A 26,692-nucleotide genomic window follows, 5' to 3' on the forward strand; every position below is an offset into this window, starting at 1 on the left:
CCCTTTCCACCGCTGATCCCTCGCTGCGTGTTCCAGTACCTATAAGACGGTCTCTACCGCTAGCGGCTAGGTCACTCGACGTCGACTCGTTTGCCGTAAACTGCCTGTGTGTTACGCCACGGCCATAAGTTACTGACCCAGTCAACCCAGCCCGAGACTCCCCTCACCTCTTCTGATCGTTCTCTTCACCAGGGATGTGAGATCAAGGTAGGGGACCCTAAGAGAGTCTAATTCTTGATCAGATATTGTTCAGAAGAACGGTCGATTTGATTTTTTCCATTTCGAAAATTTAGTCCAGGTAAAATGCAGTCAGCAGGGGTTAAGAGACACTTTCTCTTCTGCGTGGTAGGCCGCCATCATCTCTTTGGCTTTTCGGCGGTCCTGCCAAGTCACTCTCTCTTTCTTTTTGTACGAATACCGAACAAACGACTCTGGGGTGTCTTTACAAGGGTATCTAGGATTCAGCAGATTGACTCAGTCATCGTCGTACTATTTGAGAAGATTCTAAACTCAGAAGCTTTAAGCTACCTTTTCAAATACTGATCGAATCTACATAGGATTGATCGATTAGTTTGGAGAAGATTAATTTTCTTATTGGAAATCATCAATTCTAATTGTCGAAGATAAACTAGAAACGTTGGAATGTATCTGGAATGCATCTATTAAATGTATCAATTTATATTACGTGCATGGTAAAACAACTTGTAAAGTAAGCAGATGTCATACAAGAACGAAATCATCAGGTCGACGGACGAAGAAGATCTGCGAGCACTGGCGCACCGGTTTACAACACCTGGCGGAGTATCCCTCACCACGCGTCTCTAATCGACGTGGAGGGGATATAATAGCAAGAGTGGGGGTAGCGTACTGCCACTTCCTAAAACGAATTCGCGGCCTGTGCTGCCCCCACCACGTGCCTCCTTGAAGTCGCACAATGACGAGCACGAGGACGTTGGCCTTCGCGGGGCGTAATTATCAGTCTCGAGGGAAACGATTTACATTCGATTCGAGGTTTCGCGGGGAAAGAACTATTCTTTCGAAATGCCACGTTGAAACAATTATATCCTCTCCAACGATGAATCATTTTAATACGAAATATTTTTGACGAACCTTTTTACACTAGAATTCCCAATGATACCGAGAAAAGGAACTTTTCCTCTTCTCTTTTTCTTTTCAATTTTAAATGATCGACAGAGAGACGAGTCGATTCGAATCGAAAGAATAGAGAAAAGCTAGACAAGCTGGACAGGAAATTGTACGGACGGATGTGCATTCTTCGCGTTGAACGTACCTGCCCTAAAATTCGGCCACACGAAAACCACCGACACAAAACTGTCTTTAGGAGGAGAGAAACGGCTGTCTACCTGTCCCGGACCCTTCTCACGCGAAGGTTATCGTTCCACACAGAATTTCGCCACATTTTCCGCTCCTTTTGCGTAACCGCCCGCGAAGCCATTGTACGAACCCCGACCTTCCTCGTATTCCAGAAAAATCTGATCGCTGAATATGCTATTCTATCTACTTTTTCTCAAAAGTCACGCTAAATCTCTTCCAAGAAATTTATCTCGTACATTCGAAATATTTTTACCTATCTTCTGTATCGTAGAAATTTATAAATTCTTTCTCGATAGAAAAATAAAATCGCAAGATATAAATGACATATATATTTTTAATAATTTCGATCAATTTGGATGATCTTCTTATATGCCCTATGAATCATTATATACAAGAAAGAATATCGCAATTGATCAGGAATTAACGCGAATAATACTTCGAATGTCATTTTTCTGACCAGAACTCTCGATATAAAGATCGTCGTATGGATGGAAGAAAAGAGGCCTTGGCAAGATTTTTCATCCACGAGGAGAGGTTGCCCGGTTGAGGAGGCAACGTCAAGGAGACCAGTTCGAACGTCTCACGATTTCCGCGTGCACAAGGTCGAGCAACGCCGGGTCGATAACTTCTCCGTAGCCTTGGTCACATCGTACATTCACATTCAAACTCCGTTCACTTCCTGGTCACATCGCGTTACGGCTTCACATTATCGATACTTTTCACGGTACTCGTGGATCAATGCTAAATTCGTATTTACGTATTTCCAACATCCATTATTCCAAAAATCTTGCAAAGATCGAGTAAAAAGTATCAAAAATGTCGGCGATACTCGTTGCGATATTCGTTCAAACGATTTTCAGATCATTTTATAACTTTTGTACGGAATGTTGGAAGAAAAAAAAGGAGTTCCAACGGAGAAGTTCGAACGCAAAGTCGAGTAAGCAAATATTTTTGAAAACGAAACCGGATCGAAAAGCGTCGAACGAAATATGCGAAGTATACGCGGATTTGTATTGTATATCGAGTTCGAATTTCCACTCACCTTGCATCCCTCGCAGGAGTGTACCCCATAGTGAAAACCGGACGCTTTGTCCCCGCAGACACGACACAATACCGTGGTCCCGTCGAATTCTGCAAGAGAACAGAAAAAAAAAGAAATATAGATTACGCACTGTGATTTCACTAGCACAATATGTATATAACGTGGACGTGTAACGTGTCGGGTTCACGTTGCTCTCCACGTGGCGGATAGCGCGCGTCTGGGAGGAGAAAGGTGGGAGAGAAAGAAGAACACTTTCTCCTCTCTCGCGGCGGGTTACAGCATCGGTGTGTTACAACTTTCTGCTTTCACTCGACTGTCACGACGCACGATCGTTTTTCAGTTCCACGAGATCCAAAGCAATTGAATCTCCTTATACGTACTGATATAGTTGAACCTGACCGAGAATTTGTCGAATTTTTTCAAATTAAGCTCAAACGTTAGTTTTCGACAGAATATATTGGAAGATAAGTTTGGCAATAGAATTATACGTAAACGTGTCTTTTTATTTTATCCTTGAGCGATTTTTTCATTTTTTTTCTTTTCTAATTTTTCTTCGATTAGTGGTTCCGAGTCGTACCTATGTTCAATTCGGGCTCAGGTTTCGCTGACGAAACGGTAGAGTCCATGGTAGGCATGTTTGGGCTGAGATGATGGGGTAACTGAGCCACGTGATAAGGGCTTGACATGCCCTGAGAGACACAAGACATGCGCGACACGCTGGACGTGCGGGAGCCATGCGACGACATGCTCGAGATCGGCGATTCCGGTGCCGGTGACGTCGCCATTGTAGCCTGTGCGCTGCTATCCGGGGTCAGGATCATGATGTTTGTCTATCGTTCGATCACAATAACGAATCCAGAATATCTTAGGTTCTTCGATGTATCATCCACTTGGCACGGCACTGCACTGAGCCGAGAACCGACATCAGTTCACTACATGTTCGCTCGGTATCACTGACTAATAAACACTAACTCACTTCTCCTCGATATCACCAAGAAAAAAAAAGCGCTGCTCGAGAAATCTACGTAAGAAACGAATTCCTGTCTGCTTTCTTCTCTCTTTATCTCCAAGTCTGTTTATCGTGTAACGCACAGAAGTCGATCACGTGATCAAGTAACGTAAGGAACTCGAGTGACCGGGGGAGTGAATCACACTAAGGGAAACTGACTCTGGTTTGCCGAGAACCTACCGGAACGAGGGGCAGGTGCGTTCTGTGGCGACCGATGAACACCTCGCCGGTGTTATACACTGTCGATAGAGTGGAATGAACGACCGGGTGGTGTACCAGACGTGAGCGAGGAAGGAACCACGAGCGGAGAGAGCCGGAGGAAACCGTGAGCGAAAGAGCGCACGTATTGGGATGGCAGAGAGAAGAGAGTGAAAGTAAGTGTTCGCTCGAGGGAGGTTCGCGTTGGTCTGACTGGAGTTCGGCGCTGCCGAGTGTTGGTTACCTGGGGGCCGTGCAGCCCTTACTCGGAGCGACGCCGGTTTGTGGAGGGGAGGGATTGATGTGGCTGCCTGCTTGCCAGGCTGCCTCGACCATCTACAATGTCTACGCCCTGGCTACCTAGTATGTAGTAGAGGACACACAGCGCACCGGTGCGCTCTTACAGAGAGCCCCCCGAGAGAGTTCATCGTATTTTCAATGCTGGAGGTCACTGACAAGCGGCGGCTGCGGGCCCGGGCACCGGCGTCACGGGCCCAACCAATCGCGTGGCCGCACGCTGGGCCGCGTGTTCTCGCGATTGGCCGAAGCTTCGCCCCACCACTCGCCTCGGACCTCTACCGGCCGGCTCTCCTTCCTCCCATCGGAGGAAGTTCATCGGCCGAAACCTTGACTGAATTACCCCGCAGCAGCGGCCAAGGCCATGCGCCCTCTCGCTCGAGCCAACCAAGCCACAGTCCGTACACCTCTGTCGTTTCGCCTTCTGCCTTCTTCGTTCGTCTCTCTCTAACCTTGCCGGCTTCCTCTCGGCCTCTCTTCTGCCTTGCCCGAACCTCTTCTTTCTGTCTTTGTTTCCAACACAGACTACGATCCTCTGCGCGACTCCTTGTCCCGTTTCATCCTTCGATTTCTATGTCCCTTTTTCTCATACATGTTAACTATATGGTTCTCGAGAGGCTCGTTCCATCTTCGATTTAGGGACATTGCGGGGTTTATATGCCTCTGTGTCGAGACGCCTCTTAATTGATCGATGTCAATGTACTCTTTTAGAGACCGACGGTGAAAGGTAGCGGTGCTCAGGTAACTTATTCTTCGGACACATTATGTTTAATGGCTCTTCTGTATTTGGACAAAGCTTCTTTGGTTATAATGGCTTTGACTAGCGAACGTGTATATATGGTTTTGGGACCATGCTTGATGTAATATCCGGTTACTCGAAATTCTCCGTTGTGGATCTCATTCATTAAAATGGATTTACGTATACTCGAAACACTGGAGGATCCGTGTTCCCCTAACTTTCGAAGAACCGGTAAATCGACAAGTTACGAATTGCAGATTAGAGTTTTCCATTTTACAATCTTATAATCTTTCGTAGAGTAGTATAATGAGACAACTCGCGATACGCGAAATTTCATTGGATTTTATTGCCACTCTTGCCGCTATTATGCAACAGCGTTTATTAACATCAGCGACTTATACTTGGTGACTCATCAAATTTCATTAATGATATCGATTCAATTGTGCAGAACGGCCCTGAACTTTACCGTGAATATTAATTCACTCCCACTAGGTTGTTACTAGTTTCAATATTCTATCCTTTAAAAACGAAACTCCGTTTCCTCTACGAGGTGACAGGGATTTCCTGGTCACCTACTCGAATCGATTGTTCGGAGCTGATACAAAATTCGGGAACGTGTACACGCGGCAAGGCGAGAGCCCAGTTCCGATTCGAAGGACGATAGGCACGTGCGTGCTCACAGGCAAAAAACGTGATACAGGTTCGATGAACTTGCCGCCGTGCTACGCCGTTTTCGTTGCCCGCTCGTAACGAAACTATCTCCAGATTTCGGACTAGCATTAGCCTTATCGTTTAGCGTCCTCGTGACTAGGCCACCGGCTATCGTGGAATTTTACGGCTGCACTCGGATCGGTTTACCGCTGATCAAATGATTCGCGGGCGGCTAGTGCAGCGTCGTGCAACGCGCCATTTCCTTTCTGGATAGAACTGCAGAACAGAAAAATTTGCTAACGTTTGTGCGATTGCTCGTTAACGAAACTCTTCTATAACGTTCGCCGATTAATCGCGTCGTTTGCACCTTTCGTGATCTATCGCGTTCGAATCAACCCTCGGGTCGCTGCATTGTGCAACCACCCACGCGATCTACCTCTGCCACCTGTCCAATGACGAACACTTACGCGTTTCAACAGTGTATGTTTCGAACTTGACTTCCTTCCTTCTTATTGGATCAATGGCCGATCGTGAGGATTCTGTTATATAGATTTTAGCAAGGTGTTTAGTAAGAAATGTATTTATAATTGTTACGTCGTTATTGTTGGAGCAATTTATCGATATTATCAGCTGGTAAAGTATCGCGTAAGAGTACCGTGGAATTATCAAGAGCAACTGTCAGAGAACAAAGCGTAAAGGTGTGTTATAATAATTGTCTTGCCACTGTCTGACTATTTATAATATCGCACATTGCGATAATTGTTTAAACGCGAGACGATCGTAGCACCATAGATTTTTCCTTTTTACATCGAATGTTTGAGGAAAGGTAGAATTTTATACTCGTAGTGATGAATTAAACGTAGATAAGATATAATCATGCGAATAATCACGTAAAAATCATCGAGAAAATGTTACGTAATGATAGAGGAGTAAAAAAGTTATGAGAAAATACGAAACTCTATTTACTCTTCCATAAGACGTGTCTTCCTTTCATTTGAATATGGCATTCATATGTGCAAATTACAAATTGACGTATGTACATACGTTTTGAAATATTTCTGCCTTGTTCCACATCGTCTGGCATGCATATTCATTCACTTATTGGCGTAATTCAACCACATTATTTCGAATTGAGGTCATAAAATATCCTGGCGAGGAGATTATATAAATTTACATTTCACGCGCTGAAAACGTCGAATCTAACTCTCGCGTCGCGACTGCAACGATTTGAAAAACCATCCAACAAACTCGCCAAAGCTGGTGCCTCGATTCCCCTTTCTCGATTACAACGGCGTAACCCTATCTTCCTTAAGAACCGGAAGTGTCTCCCATTGTCAATTCGAAATCCCACGAAACGGTAAGATCTAGAGCAAAGAAATACGATATTTTCGGGGAAAAATGCTGCGGAAGGGCCGACTCGATGGTGACAATAAACTGGCAACCCAAACACAAGACCCTTCAACCCTTGCCTGGACACGCAACCCTTTTGCGGCGCAGATTCAGGCTCGGTCGTACGGTTTGCCCTCGTAAACGTTGCACCGACTTTTTTTTCCTCTTGCTTTCGGCACGTTTATGCGTTTATGAGGCAGCAATAAACGGCAAACTTTCTCCTGGACGGTGTGTGCACGACAGCCACTCGACCAGGAGTGGCTGGACGGTCGATGCAACGACACAGAGGTGTCACAAGAACCGAGAGTTAACGTCTACCATCATCTACGCAATAATTTATTTTCATGATTTTATGGTGCAGCTATTACGAGCTATGACTCTCCGTCCCTCGTGCCGTCCACCGTGTCGACCTTCTTCGGCTAAAATTGCTTTTTTCTCTCCTTCTTTCATTCCTCTTGTTTCTTTCCTTCCTACGAGCACGTTCTCGCCCGTTTATTCCCTTGTCCTTGTCCCACGTTGCTTTCAATTAGAATATCCCATATAACGAGGATAGTGGATGTCTCTGTTTAGTGGCTCCTTGCCCATGGTCGAATAGCTGATATACGAAATTTTGGGTCGTGCCGGATGATTGGTCTATTGGCCTCGTTGCACGAGTCGTGTTATAAACCAATTGGTCATTGGGTTGACAGGTTCTTGAGGATTATTTTGCTTAGTCGTGGTTGAATATCGAAGGCAGGACTCATTGTACTTGGTTTGAATGGAAAGGACAAACCGTGTCGTTTGTTTCGACGTGAATTGATTGAAAATATATTTGCCTATCTGAATATTTTTTATTGAATTTTTAAATAATTTCTTTGTTATAGAAGCTGCCTTATTTCGTTTACTTTGTTCTAGCAAGGATAAGTTCTTTTTAAACGTTATTTTTCATTTGTTTAGTCATGGTGGATAAAACGTGTTAAAACCATGGTCGAATATTTCTATGACCAACTGTGCATGTTATATAAAAGTATTTAGTATAGAAGTATATACAGCGAATGTATACAAATTTCTGATCATCGATTTAACGATATTCGTAGTTTCGTCATTGGACGAATCCCAAGTATATTCGTAGCTTTTAATGCTTTGTGTTATCGTTCCAAAGGAAGCGAGACGGTTCTTTTTACCTGTAAAACGTTCGTTTTCGAAACAATTTCATCCTTCACAGGGATCCAACGAATTTTTCATTGCAAAGCGTTCGCGTAAGATCATTCAAGAAATGCAAATTTATTCGTTAATTAATTCATTCGTTAAAGCAAATCGAAACAAAAGAGCGAAGAAGATCGGTTGATTGCATAAAATCCTTGGGTGAAAAAGCATCGAGCTTGGCTGGCAAATCGGCGAGGTATCAACGGCAAAGTTGGACGGACCTCGAACATAATGGCCGGCGGCGACGGAGGTCAGACGAAGTCGTTTCCTTGAAATCGGCTAGCGACCTGCAGCGATACGCATTTATATGCAACGAATACACCATGGCCCTCGCGTGGTATCTATTTTTAATCGGTTAGTATAAAGCGATCGCACGTGTCGGCATTATTGGACTCCAACGAAGAATGATCGGAAAGACGTGCCAACAGAAAAAATAAAAATAGAAAACAAGAAAAATAATAGCTCGTCCCGAAAATTCCTATCGAGTTTAACAAGCATATGGACATGCTAAATTTTAATCGTCTCTTTATTCCAAAAGATACGCGACATACTTTTTTACAATCTTCCAACATCTATCTTTCGCCAATTTTCAGTACAGTACGCTGTGGACTATTTGCAATTATTGCTTCAATGTTTTCATCAATGGCACGATCAATGGAGAGCGGTCTTCAAAGTGTTTTTACCTATTCATCTGCAAATTTAGAGGTTTGTGAATAGTTCTACGTAGATAGAGAATCTCCTGTTAGAAATGTTGCAAAATCTCATTTAGTGTCTCTGTGACGCTATTTCCTTTTCTACAACATTTTCAAAAATAATACAAATTCTATCTTCCTGCATCTTTAAAATACCATAATTTTCAGAGTTGAAAATAATAAAATGAAAGGATAAAACGATGAGAAGTAATTTTAACGATAGTTTTTTCCAAAGATGGTACAGATATAACTTTTTAATTTACACGTAAATTTTACATATTTTCGGTAACTTTCGTTTGTTTCGTCGCATTCGCGCATAATCTGTAAGAAATCAACGAGACAATTTCTAATCGTTCGATGTTAAGAAATAAAAAGAGAAAGATCTCTATTTCCAACAGCGGTAAATTAGGAAGAGGGGCGCGAATTAAAATTATTTATAACAATTTACAAGGGTCGTGGACACGCGAGAATATTCTCAAATCATCGACCAGCCACTTCCTGCCTTTTGTGCAGGGAATTGGATTCCACCTGCAGTTACTATTCGAAGCTAGTTATCCCGGTTGAACTAATTACGATAAGTATTCTTCGCCTCCAGAATATTCTCGTACCGTTGGCTAATTAAATTAATTGTTCGAATCATAGTTGGCTCATAGTTGGATATTAGCTGTTTCTAATTGTAAGTTAAAAAATTCTTAAATGAAATTGAATCGCTGAAGTTTCAAATTAGAGTACTGCGTGTAGTTGATAAAGTTGTGGATTCGATTAACCAACGTAGGCGGCAAAATTTCGAATTAGATCGCTCTAAATCGACAACAAAATTCCAAACCCGCCCACTTTATCGAGAATTGCAATCTCGATAATCCCATGTATCATCGAAATACGTACTAGAATTCGAAATTCGATGATCCTAACTAGGCGAGAGTTTTACCACTGTTTTATCTATATGACCGGGATTTTTTTAAATTCGACGAACAACGGAGTAAAATTTCGTATTCGACAATTTTAACTTGGAGCGAAATTATAAATTCTATTGTTCGCTAGCAAACTTCTCCTACCATTTCATGTGTGGAAATTAATAGTTTCCTGAATTAAGAATTTCAGTGAACCTACACGTGGAAGATAATGAAACGTGAAATTCCATAATCTTCTGGATTTTGTCGAAAGAATTTCAAAATTTCAAACTCGATGTTACACGTATAATTGCCAGCTATAAATATTACAACACCCACTCGTTACAAATAATCAATTATACAATAAATAATAAATAAAAACCCCCTAATAATAAATAAATAATAAATAATAAACCCCTAAATAAACCCCAATATTTAGTATTTTACATTAAAAGACACACAAATGAAGTAATAACAAATTCGTAAGAAAATACCCAAACGATAAAAGCAGTGGAAAGTATACACAGTTTGCGCTAAATATCAGCCGATGTGCTGATGTACTTATGGTCGTCAGCGTATCGCGAAAATAATAAAATAAAATGAAAAATCCGTGCGATAAAATAATTGTAATAAAATTGTAAATAATGAGATTCTCCACATCTGCAAACTCTTGAGAGTATCTTGCACCTCACTCCAAAATAAATTCTACTTTGAATCGCAACGTGGTCGGAGATTCCAGCGTTCGATTCAACAATAAGAGAGACATCGCGTCGAAAGCGGGTACGTGTCGCGTTCGCATAATCTATCGCGGCACCCGAGAAATTTATACGAACGATTATCCGGACGTGCGGTTGGTCGACGACCTCTAGAACGCGGTAGAAAACCGCCGTTTGCGAATTCATCGTCCTCCTTCGTCGTTCGTCCCTTCCGCGAATCTCTTCAACATTTCGACGAGTCATATGCCCACTGGTATCATCGTACGATCATAGGCCGCTAATTATGTTAATCGTCGCTTGTTTGTTGACCGAACTAGACGAGGAATGCGGTTCTCCGACGTCGGCTTGATTATTCCGGGTAATTGAATTTTCAGCCGAGCCAATGTATCAAACGATAGTTAAGGGAATTAATTGGAAAGATTTACAGTAGGTAACCGGTGTTAAATCGTGGCGATTGCCTAACTTTTTATCGCGAGGGGAAATCGTACGGATAAGTTTTCTGTCACGTGTATGAATAATTATTAAATCGTTGTTGTCGTTATTGCTTGAAATAAATATTATCGTTGAATCATTTGTAACAGATGTTTTGTTCGTATGTATAAGATTAATGGTTTTTAGTCAAGTGTTTCTATAACCAATGGAATGAAATAAACGGATTAAATAAAGAGAGATCGTGCGAGATGATAAGCTCGAAGAACCGAACTGCGAACGACAGATTGTTAAAGGAAAATCTGGCAGGCAGATTTCGTTTTGCTTGGAGTCAGAGTAGAATTTTTATTTATATCAATTAATATCCACGGTTATATAATATTATGTAATTAATATACATTTACATAAACGGCAGGAATAAAACAATTACGAATGTGTTATTCGCTTGATTAGTAAGCTGGATGGATTTAATGTTTCGTTTCGACTACAAATTGCAATAACGGTGATAAGCGGTGTGTCTTTATTGCACAGTTAGAAGTGATATAACTGTCGAGGGAGGTAGGAAGCATTAAATTATCGACAGATAACACGGAGAACGAGATTCAGCGATGGAATGTCCGATGGTACTTAAATCAATCGTTGCTCTGATCGATCTCGCGTAATTTAAGTAGTTTAATTCGATTTGAGGATATGCTTTTCTACATAATTTCATTTATATTAAATTCATAGTGCGAAGTGGAATTCTAATCATTGCTGTTACAGCTAATTCAAATTATATGATCACAATAGCGCTTCGTAACTGTCGTTGAATCAGAACTAGCTACTTTTTATATCCACGTAAGTATACGTATCTACATTCAAATTTACATTACACCGCATAATAATTTCACAAACATAATTTACATGGAAACATATTCTCAATAAAGTTACGTACCACTGGATATTGGTAGAATATTTCAATATTACCATACCTCCACTCTTCCAAAATTTATCGTCCGTGTGTACGTGTATTTTTATTAATATACGAAAAGCAAAAAAAAAAAAAGATCTATAACGATATTAAAAAACGAGTAAGATGCCAGTAGCATAATCTATCAGAAGTCAGCGAACGTGGAGCACAATGGGGAGCAAAGGAAAGAATTGCAAAGTCGTTTTCATCGAGGGACCAGCGAACGTCTTGGTTAACGAGATCCAGCCCCGTAAACGGGAACGTTAATTGGCATAAACAATAAGCAGTAAACGCCACGCGAAGAATTCGTAGCGTTAGCCTGAGAAAGTTGAGACAATTACACACAGCTATGAGCTAAACTGTTTTTCCCGTAAGGATGGCGGGGTGTTGCGGGCAAAAGATAAAAATATAACGAGCCACGGCATAATTAGAAGGCATTTCCACGCGGCAATGGAGTCTTCATTGTGTCTACCTTGCCGTGTCCTTGGCACTGAACGACCGGTCGCCGACCGCCGTTTTGCCTTCGTAGGCAACTTCCTAGATCATCGACACTTGGTAACTGGAGTGTCCCCGTATCGATGACCTCCTGAAGAATTTCTGCCAATTTCTTCGTCATGATAAAGTGGGAAATCCGAATTGGATATTATTTCAGCGGATATGATAATATAATTTCATACTGGCCAGGTCGTGTTACTTGCTATAACGCGCAGTGATAATTGGAATGCCCTTCGAAATTTTCAAGCATGTTGCTTTTTTGCGGACAAAGCTTTCAGAGTATTCAGAGAATCTTCGATAAAACATAGGCCACGCGCGTTCCTTGCTATCGAGAGAAGCAAACATCAACCGTTTTCCTAATCTTTACAAGACTTTTATCGAAAATTTCATGTGAAACCATACGAAATAACATAATACGAAACACGACATTTCTATCATCCAGTTGTAATTTAATTTTAGAGCAAATTAACTGTAGTGACAGAATAGGAAAGAGCATAAGGATAAGAACATTTAATAATAGATATAATGGCTGTCATATTATTTTATTATACTGAATTGCATATCGATTCTTTCCACTAACAGCGATCGACCGGCAACGATCGATCCCAAGGGAATGGCTACTACGAACGATCTTCTTCGAAAAGGAAGAATTCGTAAAGAGCTGGATGTTAGTCGTGACGACTGAGATTCCGTTGCATATTCCAACGATTATTATAGATTATTATCAAGCGTGGCTATTAGATGAGTTCGAATGACTGGCCAATGTTCGATCGTTACAGAATCCATCGTCGATCGCTTCCTGCTGTTTTCTCGGCTATTACATGATCAGGCTGGCGACTATGGCGGCGGCCACGGTCGTTCATGTACAATTATTGGGCGCACGCCTTCGCGCCATATTATTAAGTAATATCGTAACATTACATAGTAGCATCAAGTGAAACGTTTCGAACAAAACCATCGAGAATATAGATATTAGTGTCGTATTCTTACTACCTATCACCGCTATCCGAGTAAATTCTAATTGCTTTTAATTATCTTCGAGCATTATCAATCGTTGCAACGATGATGTCTTTCACACGCTTCCTATATGTCGAGAAAAACTATTATACAGTGGAGAATATTTGATATATAAATCAAATCTTTAGAATAATACTTTACTTTTTACAATCATATACAGGGTGGTTGGTACAAGCGGAAATTTTTTTTTTTTTTAATTTTTCCATCGAGACAACGATCTACAGTGAGATCCGTTATAACGTACCGCACGCGTACCGAGCGAAAATTCAAAGTCGATTTTCTCGAAAACAAAGCCTCAAACGAGAAATTTTTATTCTATATTTTCGACTTCTTTTTTCGCGTAGAATCACCCCCTTTCCGCTTGTATCACCAGTTACCAACCACCCTGTACACCCTCTGTTACTCTTTGCACATGATATTCATTAGCCTATCGTTTTATTCTATTTTACTTAAGAACGGAGCACACACAGTATCTCTTTATCCAATCTCTCTATCCTACGAATATTAAGAATTTCATTAACTTTTTCCATTAAGAGTTCAACGAGCGCAAACAGAATTACACCGTATCCAACCTAATCACTGTAAGCGGCGCCGATCAGCTTCGGAGATTGCGCAGGAAACTAACGATTGTGAACATTATCGTTCAAATTGCCCCTGAAACCTAATACTTTAATCCAGATTAGTCAAGTTGGTAACTAATAGCAAGAAGAACCTAAAGAAACTTCAAAAGTTGTCCCGCGCCAGCTAAAGAATTATCGAGCTGGCAACTAAGTGATTGCGGATTTTGTCAATACTACCTAATGACAAAGTCCGCAATCGCTTAGTTGCCAAGCCAATAATTCACGAATTCGTACGGCGTGGCTAGTCTGAACGAGATTTATGTTGCAACGCCTCGAGCAACAGCAAAAGGATAAACGCGTCGATATACTGCGGTATCTAAAATTCTCGAACGTCACCTTGGTCGATCCGTTAACGGCTGGTATCGTTGCGTGGCTCGGCGCGTAATTACGCGAGTGGGCCTTCGTGCGAGTCCCTAGCGGGGCCTCCATTGTCCCGCGGCCCGTTCTTTCGTGAGAAAGAACCACCGCAGAGATTACATATTGCGATAATAAGGTGGTAATCTCGGGAAGGTGCAGCAGGCGTGCAGAAAAGAGAACGGTGCCGCGTGCGCGCGAGCGCCTTGCTGTTTGCGGTCTGCGAGTTCAGTCGCCGTCCAAGCAATATTGTTGCCTGCTACCAACGTTGCTGTTGCTGCTGTTACGCCTTGTGTAGTAGTTGGCGTTTAACTCTTGGCTGCTGGTTGTTGCTGCTGCTGCTGCTGCTGCTGCAGGTTCAGTGACATCAACGCACGCATGTGCGTGACGCGGTGCGCGCACCGTTATGCCCATAGCCTGCCCTATAGCGCCCACTGCGGAAGTATAACCATATAACTTGCCGGCGCGCCGTATGCGCGACGATCGACCATCGATCCACCTGGACGATCGCTCGTTAAGACGACGATCCAATGAAAAGCTAACACTAAGCTACGCTATGTTAAACTCAGTTTCAAGGTATTTGTTGCAACGCGTATATAGGAAATTGTTGCCACCGAAAGGCAAGGTAAGCTGCGCTAGGGTTTCAGTTTCATCGAAATTTAGCGCAATTTAGATGAGTTTCTGGTCTTTGCCGGTTTTCGTCAAAAGGCAAAATTTGGCGCAGTTTGGTTCAGTTTCTGACGGAGACAATTGTACGTACCGTGTATACGTATTGAAGCAAATATTTGTAAAGCTAGCATAGCACAGGTTGCACTGTCAACTTTCTGTATGTAGAGCCGAAAATTCTCCAGGCTACCCTCGAGCGATTTACCGATAAGAGTTTTGGAAATTTTAGATGGTACGATGCATTCGTACGATCGCTCGTTACACCGCCAACTATCTCTAACTCTGCCAGCTTTCTACGATCGAAAGATCTCGAAGACTTCCTCAACGTCATTTACCGATAAGGAAACGCGGTTCTGTTTCAGGTGATTTTAAAAGCGTTGCAGTTTTACGGACGACAACGTTGATTTTCAAGAGATTCGAAGGTTTTTCAGATTGCCACTTTCGTGAACGTTTAACGTCCAAGCTATTCTCCAAAGCTTATATGACGCTATAAATAAAAAACAAAATACTGATTTTGGAATCGTAACAAGCTTGACTCTGAGTTTACATTCTTGCGATATGATATAATCGAAACCCAGCCTCTTCCTGCTATTCTTCCTCTTCGTGTTAGTCGACCATTCATGAAAACGACAGTCCCCGCCAAAATAAAGAAACGGAAAAAGAACAAGAGGAACGGCGCGGAAAAAGAGCAAAGCCAAACGGGGAAGTTTAAACGAAAAAGAAAAGGAAAAGAAAATGGGAAGTTGGTAGAAGGAAGGCGGAAGGTTTCGGTGGGCGTGGAGGAGCAGCTGGCGTCGCGAGACGTGCTTGCAGCCGCTACACGCGCATTAGGATGCACGCTGCGCTCCGCTGGCGTAATTCTTTTCATGCGACGCGTGTCCCCGATCATATCTCGCCCGAGAACCACAGTGGCCCGGGATCTGTGTCAACGGCACCGAACGGGTTCGGTATGCTCGTTTGGAGCAGGCCTCGGCGGAATTAAATCATCGAGAGCTCCGAAATCGAGAGCTGCCACACCGCCTCGCTTTCGACCTGCAATCGATCGTTTCTCGTTCCACGCATGAACCATCGTCGAACGCTATCGTATGAAACGATTGACGTCGAGAAACTGTCGCCAGATAATACTTGGATCAAATGGAAACGGCACTGCTTTTGTTGAAACACAATGAAGGATATGGTTCATTAATTGGTTCATGGATTATGTTTTGGAAATAACGATCGCCGAGTGGCCTTCTTCAATGGCCAATGTATAAAGGGTGTCTATCGGGTGGATTGAGGAACAAGTGGGGGTGAAACGAAACACCACTGATGGAGTTTTAGTTATCGAAGTTGGGCTATTGTTACGCGTAGGTGAGAGAGGATTGTCCGGCTATTTTGTACCCGATGCTTGATAACATTCTTTAACGAATCTGTGAATCGTATCTGTTTGTTCATCGGCTTCTCGATAAAGTTAAACGATCTGTAATTATTTTTTAACAATCGTCTTATTTCAATAAGGACGTTTTGTTTCCTTACGATACTGTCGTTTAAACGTCTCATCAGGTTGTAAAACGAAGATGATATACCAAAGCGTTGTACAAAGGTACACTCGCAAAGATAAAAGCGCTTATCGACGAAAGCAAAGATTTCGAAAATTGATCTAACAAAATTGGACATTAAAATTTAATACACGTACGTCAACGTGTCTTCCATTCACAACACATGTCCTTCCATTGTCAAATAAAACAAAGAAATAGAACGACGAAAGGAATAAAAGAGGAAAGAAGGAAGAACGAGCAATAGCAATTAAAGCACATCGATCGGTGAAAGAGTAGGGGAGGATTGGTGGGTAGAAATCGTCGGAGCGGCTCGAGCCGCGGCGAAAGAAAAATGGAAAAAGTAATTTCTCTGCTGGCGCCTGTGATTGCGGGTCGGCCGATGGACGACTTGCGCCGCGACCTGCAAACCGAGGCAACCAGGCCGTTCGATCACCTTGTTGCACGCGTGCACATGCATCTATTCCACCGACTAGTTTCTCCATTACGGTTTCGTTTGCTGATAGATTGATGCCGGTACGAGATCCACGCTGACGGACGGTCGTGGTACCGTGAAACTGAACATAATTGAAATGGAACGGCCACGGTCGCTGCTCCGAATTTTACGCCACGCACGTAATAATGCATACCGCAACTTTCTGTAACCGTGATTATCCGCGCGGTTAAAAATAATCCACGCTCTTCGAGTTCCAACGTCTCGATCTGACATGGTGGAATGTCTCGAACAGATTCCTTCTTGTGATCGATGAACGCGTTTGCAGCACGGTACCGTGCTTCTCTGTTGTTCGGCCAGTGTTTTTTTTATTCCTAGTAGATCGCTTCTTTTTTGGAATTTTCGAGGCGTACGGTTAAATCGTTGGAGAATTTCTGAATTTCGCGCAGGTTGTTTTCTAGGTAAAAGGCCTCGAGCGAACGAAATAAGATGTTAATAATGAAAACTGGTCGGTTTTGTTCGAAGGTTGAACGTTTTGGGTATCTAAAATCGTTTTTGAAATCGCGATCCAACATCGAAACGATAGGATTTTATTTCTTGACGATTTAATTTAAAGCATCGACGTTTAAACTTGGTAATTTCCATCGATAATTCTGAAAGTACCCAAGAAAGCAATTAAACTTCGAAAAAGAAGAATTGCAGAAAGAGGACGACTGAATTTCAAATATTCACACGCGATATCAAAGTCACCATTCAAATCCAAAGGATCGAAATTGAAGAAAATCGAGCAATTTATTCCTGCAACGAACAATCGAAGCAAAAGTGATTCAATTCATTTAACGAAAGTCTAAAACGATACGATTGGATAACAAAAGGACGATTTTTACGGGCGTTTCAACGAAAGCGCGTTCGTCGGAATACCAGCGAGCCGGCAAAAAGAGATTAGAGGTGGAAGCACGATGGCCAAGAGAAAAGGGGACCGCGAGAAGCGGAGAACGAAGAAGAGGAGGAACAAGACGAGGTGGAGGAAGAGGCTGAAGAACGTGTGCTACTAGCCGCGGCCCCGAAGTGGCCTGCTTCGCGTCGCCGCTTCGATCGCGTCGAACACGCTTCGTTCCTCTTCTTCCTCCACCCCTTCGCTCCTCTCACGGAGTTCCGCGGTAAACCGCTTTTTCCTCTGTCGATTAGTCGTGAAAAACGAGGAGAAACGCGGCGACTGGCCACGCGCTCCCTCGACGCCTTTGCTTCTACTTGTTGAATCACCGATAACTCGCAAATTAGATGCTTTTTTACAATTCGGATATCCTCATGTCCTTTGGCAGATTTATGTCCTCGTATTTTTTTTCTTTTTAAACAATATACGCGCATCCTCGAAGGCAAACGGATCAACTCTATTTTCTATGAATTTCTCCATCTCATTGCATAAATAGGGAATTAAAGTTCAATTTTCGAGAAACTAATTCTCTAGTTTGATGAGTTCGTTTGAAAGATGATGACACAAACGATGCTGAATTCGAATGTAAATTGAGAAAGTATTCCTGTACTTTCCAATCGATCGAGTCGATCAATTTGGCTTTCGGACGGTTTACGCGTATTATTTTAATTAACGCCAGAATAATCAACCTCTAACGTGTATTTAAATATGAAATTTGATAGTCGTTCTATGTATACCATGCTTCAAGCAACTATATTATCAAGTCTTTATTATATCAAACTATTTCAAGCTTTTATTATGGAAGACAAAAGATAGAAACGAGGTTAGGCACTTACGTGGTTAGTTAATAAATTGAAATAAGTTGTATACAGTTAATAAAATAAAATTGTCAAGAGAACGAACGATATTGATTCTTAGGATTCTCTCGTTCTATCTCATATATCACTTGGAAACGTACAAATTGGACAAGCGTTGCAACGATAATTCTGCGGTAAATCCGGCAAATCCAAAATTTTCACTTTCAACGCTTTCAACGCAAATTAGATACCCGTTTCCCTAAAAATCACTGCGTTCCTTTCTTCCCAGAACTCCAGCAGTTAGTTCTCGTCAGTCTCGTTTTTCCAGCTTCGCTGTATATTCGTTTCGACCAGTCTACAACTCTATACACATCTCTCGAAAGAATGCGAACAGGGACCGAGGTAAGGTCTGAACTGCTACTGGTGTGAAATTCCAAGCGGCCGATGAATTTACGAGCTCGTCCTCCGTGACCGATTGACTTCTTAACCCTTTCACGGCACTCGCCACGCCCACGACGATTCCCGCAGTATAACGAGTCCGCCATTGTCTCCCAATTACGTTGAAATCTCGGTATACGCCACAGGGAACACGACGTTTAGCCTGTTCAGACAATAAGTACCTAACCTAGACCGTATTCCACATCGGATCTCGTCTCGTTTGAAGACGCTGCAAAATATATAGATGTCTGTTTTGGATAATCCTTTCGTGGACAGCAGACAGACGATAACTAATCACCGAGTGCTGACTGGTGAACGACGTTTTATAATCGCATTAACGCGACAGATACCTGCAGACCGGCCGAAGGATTCTCGAGGAACAATTCTTCACGCCACTAGCGTGCTCAATGGCGACGATATTTTCGTGTACCACGACAGTACCACGGTCACTCGATGGATTCGTTGTAAACCGTTAAACGATCGATCTCTTTTGCGACGAACGTCATAAAATTCACGTGGGAAAACTCAGCACCGGAATTGCCTTTGATATACGAGCGATGATATATTATTTATTTTTTAATTCAAAGGTGAAGACACAGTATGCATAGGAAAACACACGAAGAATTTAAAGTAGAATTGTCATGGTTCTTAGTAGTTAGAACGAAACTTTATTTGCATGTGCTCTCTCGATGGCTGTTTCTGTAAAAATACGAAGTTGCACAGAAATCTGCAATCTGTTTATTGCTGCACATTGTCTATTTTGGTAGGGCGAGATTGGTTGGACGATCTGGTCCGATGTTTCTTACGGTTGTTCGAAGATGTTGGAAACGATTAGAAAAGTTAGTCGTTTGCTATTTGTAATATTTTTATATAATTTATTTTGATAACCGAAGAACACACGGTATGGAGTTAACCACATGCGATCGAATCGAAGTTCGTAATCAATTTAAATGAAATGATCGAAAGCGGCAATATCGATCAGAGAATATGGCGTATAAAAAATGGAATCGATCCGGAGAACAGGTGAATTGAGAAATAAACATCAGGGTCGTACTTTTATTCTAGTTTGAAAAAGGTCTGAACAACGTTGTAGGACTCGACAAGTTGGGGGAACTCGTAAAATCCAGCTTCGACCGATTCATCACGTACGTCTAGACGGCCTTAGGGACGGTCGTTGCCGAATCACAAGGTCGCCCACGACTTCCGTATGTAATCGTCCCCCGTCCGATTGCCTAACGATTCAACATCTCCGGAAGATTAATGGCCTCGTCAGATCTTAATCCAGCTAGCTGGTCATTGTGATTCTCAACAAATATCGAATGAATTATTATTCAATTCGCTTTAAATACCAAGGGGAATTGCTTCTTCTCGACTCATTAGCACTAGCTAATTACGATTTTTTATTAATTCGAATCGATCATTTTCAGTGTTATCGTTTCTGTATTTACTTTCACGTTAATGGAATTGGTACATAATTTCCTTATTTCTTTTTCAACTTAAAGATCATAGAGAAAAATCCACTGTTTTTAGCTTCTAGTTATTTTACTATAAATCTGTTATTCTATTTACTTTTACGTTAATAAAATTGTCACATAATTTCCTTATTTCATTTTTAAGAAGTCTATACTTGAATATCATAGAGATAAATCCACTGTTTTTATTTTCTAGTTATTATACTATAAATCTGTTATTCTATTTACTTTTACGTTAATAAAATTGTCACATAACTTCCTTATTTCTTTTTTAAAAACTCTGTACTTGAATATCATAGAGAAAAATCTACTGCTATTATTTTTTAAATATTTTACTATAAATCTGTTATTCTATCGTTACGATCATACTCTGGTCCAATGTAAAACACAGAATAAACTAAGTAAGCTAAGTTTTTTCGACTTTTTAACCAGTAGATGTACTACCAGATGAAAACAGTTACGAAGTTCGTGTACCTTAGATTTTCGCACGATGCGTTTCGATTTACCATTTACATAATCCTTGCGCGTTACGTGCTATTCATTCACAGTGAAACTTCATTTATCAAATCTCCGCAAAACTAATCAATACCCGATTAACTGAAATTTTACCGACATGAATTTTATCCACTTATTCGAACCTCGAGTTTCTGATAGACACGCGAAGAAAGAGCAGACAGTGGGAAGAATCGGTGAAAATCAACCAACTAAACCGTAAACTGTTTGTGTCCTGACAAGTATAGATAAATGAAATTCTACCGTATTTTCGCATTCGTTAGCGCCACCTAATCGAATACGGTTGAAGAAGGTTGGCCGACGAGGGCGACGTAAAGGTCGATTTCCGTGTTAGTAGCTTTGATCGGATCCAGAGGAACGTATATACGAGGCGGACTCTCCTTCCGACGTGGCGAAGGTGGGGACAAAAAGAAAAGGGGAAGGAAGAAGAGAGGAAGAAGAGAGGCGATCCTCTGACGGTCATCGATCCCGAGAACCGCGAGAAACCCTGAACGAGCCACGGTCCTTGAGCCGACGCCGGAGACAATGAGCGCCGACCGAGTCGCCGTCCTCGGAGCGTTGACCCAGAGAACGAGTCCGCAAGCGATTAATGAGGCCTTTGCATAACCGGCCTCGCTCGATCGATCTTCAATCCACAGAGAATCGTAATTCTTCCCCCACTAAATTGCTCGCTCCACGATTCTCAAACGTCCTTAGACGTTCGCCTGGCGCCAAATTCGATCGTAAACACGACCCTCGTGTTACTTTTCGGGAGAATAAGAGTATTTCTTCTTTGATAGTATACCAATCGATATTTGTACGAAAGGAATCGACAGGATCGAAGAATATGCGGAAGGATGGAATGATATTTAGAAAGCGAAGGAGAAATAAAATGATGTTGCGAAAGCGATGTTAAATGAAGAAAGAAAAAAAAAGGAAGGCGATGAAAATATCGTTGGATAAAGACGAAAGTGTAAAAATGCATTGCGATGAGTTTGGAAGGTTTCTGTAAAAAATTACAAATCGATCGTTTTCACGATTCAGCGAATGAAGAGTTTGTCGTATCGTTGAAGTTTATCGATTTCAACGTTTCATATCAATTTCCCTAGGATGACAAATCGTTGGGAGAAGAAAGGAACGGTATGGAAATCGGCACAAGTGATCGATAATAAAGAGAAGGAGATTGAATAATAAATTATGCTGGTAGTTGGAATGATAATGGATGGCATTAGATTGCTCTTTGTATTTAAGGGTTATTATTCCCGAAGCAGTGGAAACGTGAAATTTGCGTTCAATAGCGGAACATATTGTTTCTGTACGCGTAATGTTCTGCCAGATGACGAAGTGTATACCTTCCACTCTTAGCGTTAAATTCGAAACTACCGTCTTTATCCCTGTGCCATTTATTTTACAAACGCTCTGTTATTTTCTCCTCGCGTATCCTTCACGCAAATGGGCTCGCACTGTATAATATCAATTCATATCAATACATCGCAAACATAAATTTTCTGAAGAAAAAAAAAATCTCCCTTGATACGTAACTCCTTAAACTACATATCCAAAAACCATCTCGCTTCATAAAACCCGTTCTCCCGTCAATCCTCAACCCTCGACTACAGGACTCCAAAAACAAGCCTCTTGAAATCCCTCTAAATCCAGAGAATCTCTTCAAAACTCCTGCCTCTTCGTAAGTCAACGGAAAAAAAGGAAGCAAAAAGTAAAGAGAAGCAATTGAGCAAGCTACGAGGACCAGGGCGAAGAGGACGCGGAAACGAGCGCGGCTGTGAGGCTTTGAAAAGGAGGAGGGCAGCTGATGGTAGCCGGTTGCCACCCTGCGTAGCATAATTCACTATATGGTCACGAGTGCATCACACTCAGTTGGTAACTGGAAAGAAGGCTAGCGAGAGGAATGCAGGTCTGATTAGTTTATAATGAACCATAAATAGAGCCAATTTTCTCTCGAGACAATTTTTAAATCGACCAAGATAATGTCTATCGCCGTGCACACGTTGGTGGTCTTCTTTCGTAATAATTCATTTACAGTAGTCTATTTTACAACGTACGATACAATAAGGAACAAACGATTTATCGCAAACGTACACTCAGCGAAAAATTATACACAGCATAAACAATAATAACAGCCTTAAACGTACAATTAACACTAAAGACTAGCCTTACTTAGTATAATGGCTTATTAATACAGCGAATAATTAATTGACTATTCAAATGCTTTGATCCTTGCCAAGTGTACGCTGCCAATGAATACCTTTCAACTTCGATATACATTCTCAGATGTGTATCTAGTTTTACCAACACAGTCACGATACGTCGTGTACGTAAAAAATTTCTAGGGTTGTTCGACTACATTCGCCAGCCACTGTACACCTCCAGCCACTATATCATTCCACTATCCATCTGCTATCTTGCAGCAGGGCGCACGAGTGTGGTTGCCAAGTCAAAATCGGTCCATGCAACAAAGCGGTCCTCTCTATGCTGTCGCGAAACGAGGGAACGAGTATAGAACCTTCGGGAGAGAGAACCGCGTGTACCACCGTGCGAGGAGAAGGGAAGGTTGGAAATAAAGTCAGGAGAAGAGAAACGAGACTTTGGTGCAAAAGAAGGAGAGAAGAACGCGAAGAAGCACGGAATGAGACATTGAGAGAGAGAGAGAGAGAGAGAGAGAGAGAGAGAGAAAGAGAGAGACAAAGACAGAAAGAAAGAGCGAGAAAGAGAGGAGAGTGAGAAGAGGGGGAGGAGGGGAGACACGGCTTCCGCGAATGTTACGGGACTGCATAGCGACGTGGGAGTGTAACGACTGCACCGGCGCGCGTCTTGCACCGACATGCACGCACGTGCACACGCGCCGATCTTGGGAGTGCGCCGACCCCTACCAGCATGGAAAACGGTCACTGACCTCCCTCCGCCGCCCCCTTCCGCTACCCCGCACCCACACGCGGTCCCGTGACGCCTTCCGCCGCGGCACCTGCGACACGCAGCCAAAGAGGGTTGCGAGGGTGTCAAAAGGTGCAAAAATTCACGACTCGTCGTCTCACATACATAATCATCGGATGTGTCTGTTTCGGATTGGCTTTGATTAGGTTACAGATGATCACTGTTCGATGCTCTGTATCGGGGGGTTGTTTAAGTTTGACATCTGACACGATATAGATTATTAAAGGATACCGATGGATATTGGTAAAATGAATTCGATATATCGCTTAGAGCGCTACTTGCAACGAGGGTTCGTTGTTAGGCAATTTTTAATTATCCGTGAGAATTAATGGTAAGCGAACTATATTCTCGGATATATTAGGATAGGGCTCGATAAAGTTGTAGCTCTTATTTGAGAAGAGGAACGTCATAATTCAAGATAGGACTTTGCAATTCCGAAGATCGTTAGATCCACATAATTGATACGAAGGGTGGAGCTTCGAAACTAAAATCGGGCGAGACAAGTTGCTCGTATAAGTCGCCCGAACTTAGAAGCAGATTTGTCGGATTTGTAGTTATCGCGAGAAAGACGGATTACGTAATCAGTCGCAAAATTTTTAAATCGTTATATTTCGACGAAGAATGAACGACGCGTCGAAACAAACATTATTATTCAACGTAAAAAATGTAACAGGTGAAACAAGTATCTAGATGCTGAGCAGACACGGTCGTACTTTAGTAGCAACTAATAGGTGAAATCCTCTGTTAAATAACTCCTTAGCCGATCTAATCTTATCGAGCTGAACACGGCCGAGTTTATCGTTGTTTGAAATCATTGGCGAGCGTTGCGCGCGATTTTTGCCCCCGGATCAAACGTGACCACAGACACGATGCGCGATAATGCGCGAAAGCAGCGTCATTTCCATGCGTGCGGTTTATCCTGCATTTCCGCGAGATGCGAGCGAGACGATTCAGCGAACGAAGACAAAGCGTTACGGGGTTGTCAACTCGCGAAGAAACCGCGAAACGCGGCTTCGAAAAACAAGCAGACGAATTTATCCAACCACCACGATCGTCCATCGGTTACTTGTCAAATAACCGGTGAAAAATTCCCTATCAAATTTTTATAAGATTATTGCAACGATGTTATTGTAAAACGCGAATTTTCTTTTTTGCATTCAGGATATTTCGGGTAAGATTTCACAACGATAAATGGAATCGTTGTATCGAATGTCTAACAACTTTAATTATTTTTTACAATTTAATTAGATTGGGGTTACACTGGATGTTTTCTTCGAATAACGTATTTTGAGAAGCTTTTTCGGTATTTAAAATGGAAGAATTCTTTCGTTGCAACGATTGAATACTCGAGTATAATTAGTACATGATATATAAAGAAGCGCGACCACTCTTCCTGGAAAGTAATTTTTAATACCAATTTTTTGAAGACGATACATATCAAAACTGTAATTTGTTTCAGCGATAATAATGACGTAAGGCGTTCCGCTAACGATGCCTACCTCTCGGTCAATTTTCTGCTGCAAAAACTCTCTCATCAAGCTTGCAACCACAGGACAATCATAGCAGCCGCTTATTTGCCAAATCGGATAACACCAGAGTACCAGAAGAGTAGAGAAAATTGATGAAACTGCGTACATATGTACGATGGTTCTCGAAAGTTTTCCTATTACCTTGAAAAAAAAAAAAAAAAAAATGTTTGTAACTACCATAAAACGCAAGTATCCAGATTATATGTACAAAATTTCCAGCGAGTCCGATGGTATTTGTAGAAATTATGAAACGTCAATTGCAAATCAATTGCAAATCGACGATCAAGTTCTTTAGACGCTAAACCTGGAAAGCTTCAGCGAACGAAGCTAATCATTTTGTCGAACGAACGGCTCACATAATGCGCCCTTTCACGCCGTGCATAGTCACCTGCCCATACTATTGGCAAGGTAAGTGTCGGAAGAAGCTTGTTCCTTACGCCCATACCATCGCCTAGTTACGCGCGGTTTCGCTTCCTGGTGCACATAGGAACGTTCGAGAGGCCGGCGTGGAAACGGATATATCTCAGAACAGAAAGGAGCGACACACGGCGAAAAAGAGAAAGAAGAGACCAAGAAGAGAATGGAGGAGAAGCAGCAAAAGTAGATGAAGAAGTACGACAAAAAAGAAGATGGAGAAGCATAGAAGCAGAGGTAGATGACGATGACGATGACGATGAAGAAGAAGAAGAAGAAGAAGAAGAGTATAACATCGACGACGACGACGACGAAGAAGAAGAAGAAGAAGAAGAAGAAGAAGTAGAAGAGGGGAACGCATCCTCGGGGCCGTCCTAACGGTAGGGCGGGTCACTGCACGCGGCTACGCGAATGCAACTCTTTGCAGTTGCACCGCGAGCGTCGGCCAAAGACTTCGACTGCAGCGTCGCACCGGTGCAATGCCCTACCTAGGTGTAACGCTCTCGGCTACCCTTGCACATCCTCGCGTCCTGCCTCGGCTCACGCTTCTTCCTCGGCCTGCTCTTCCTCCTTTTCGCCTCGCCTCCTTTTCCCCTCCGTACCCTTCTCGAGCACCGTGGCCGATGTAACCGAGTCCTTGAACTCGCTCGCAGGGAGGGTGACGTCTGGGAGGAGGAAGAGACCTCTTCTCGTTCGGGGTTACTCTCTTTCGCACCTGGTTGTCGCCCGGAGAATCTCTTACGTTGCGAGAGATTTAGACCAGCGGTTCTTAACCTATGGCCTGCGGTCCTTCTGCGGATGGTTACGAAGTCTTCGGTCGCAACATACGCAAGTTATTATCGTATTATCCGAATCATTAATTCGTTTATCGCTAATCATCTCTGAATGTGTATTTATTTATTTCTAACGAATCTTTTCTCTTCGAAAAAGTTGCTGATGGTGTAATTTTGAGTCAAGTCTTGGAGATTGCCGAGAAAAAGAAGTTATTTAAAGGGTAAACGAAAGTTCAAGAACCGCTGATTT

General features: G+C 42.3%; 1 protein-coding gene and 1 long non-coding RNA gene across 5 annotated transcripts in view; one reads left to right on the forward strand and one right to left on the reverse strand.

The window, feature by feature from the left end:
• Window positions 1-26,692, forward strand: part of LOC126863685 (uncharacterized) — a 238,782-nt gene that overhangs the window by 206,150 nt on the left and 5,940 nt on the right. The gene's annotated exons all lie outside the window — the stretch shown is intronic.
• The window catches only part of LOC126863608 (nuclear hormone receptor E75-like), a 218,703-nt gene that overhangs the window by 17,107 nt on the left and 174,904 nt on the right, over window positions 1-26,692 (reverse strand). For 3 of the 4 annotated variants that reach the window (XM_050613924.1, XM_050613925.1, XM_050613926.1), the window contains exon 2: window positions 2,378-2,466. In XM_050613924.1, coding sequence (XP_050469881.1) covers window positions 2,378-2,466 — 89 coding nt within the window. Of the gene's footprint in view, window positions 1-2,377; window positions 2,467-2,954; window positions 3,214-26,692 lie in introns of those variants that run through there. The other variant, XM_050613922.1, reaches the window with a different exon arrangement.

Source organism: Bombus huntii, chromosome 3 (genome assembly GCF_024542735.1).
Source record: "Bombus huntii isolate Logan2020A chromosome 3, iyBomHunt1.1, whole genome shotgun sequence".
Lineage (NCBI taxonomy): Eukaryota > Metazoa > Arthropoda > Insecta > Hymenoptera > Apidae > Bombus > Bombus huntii.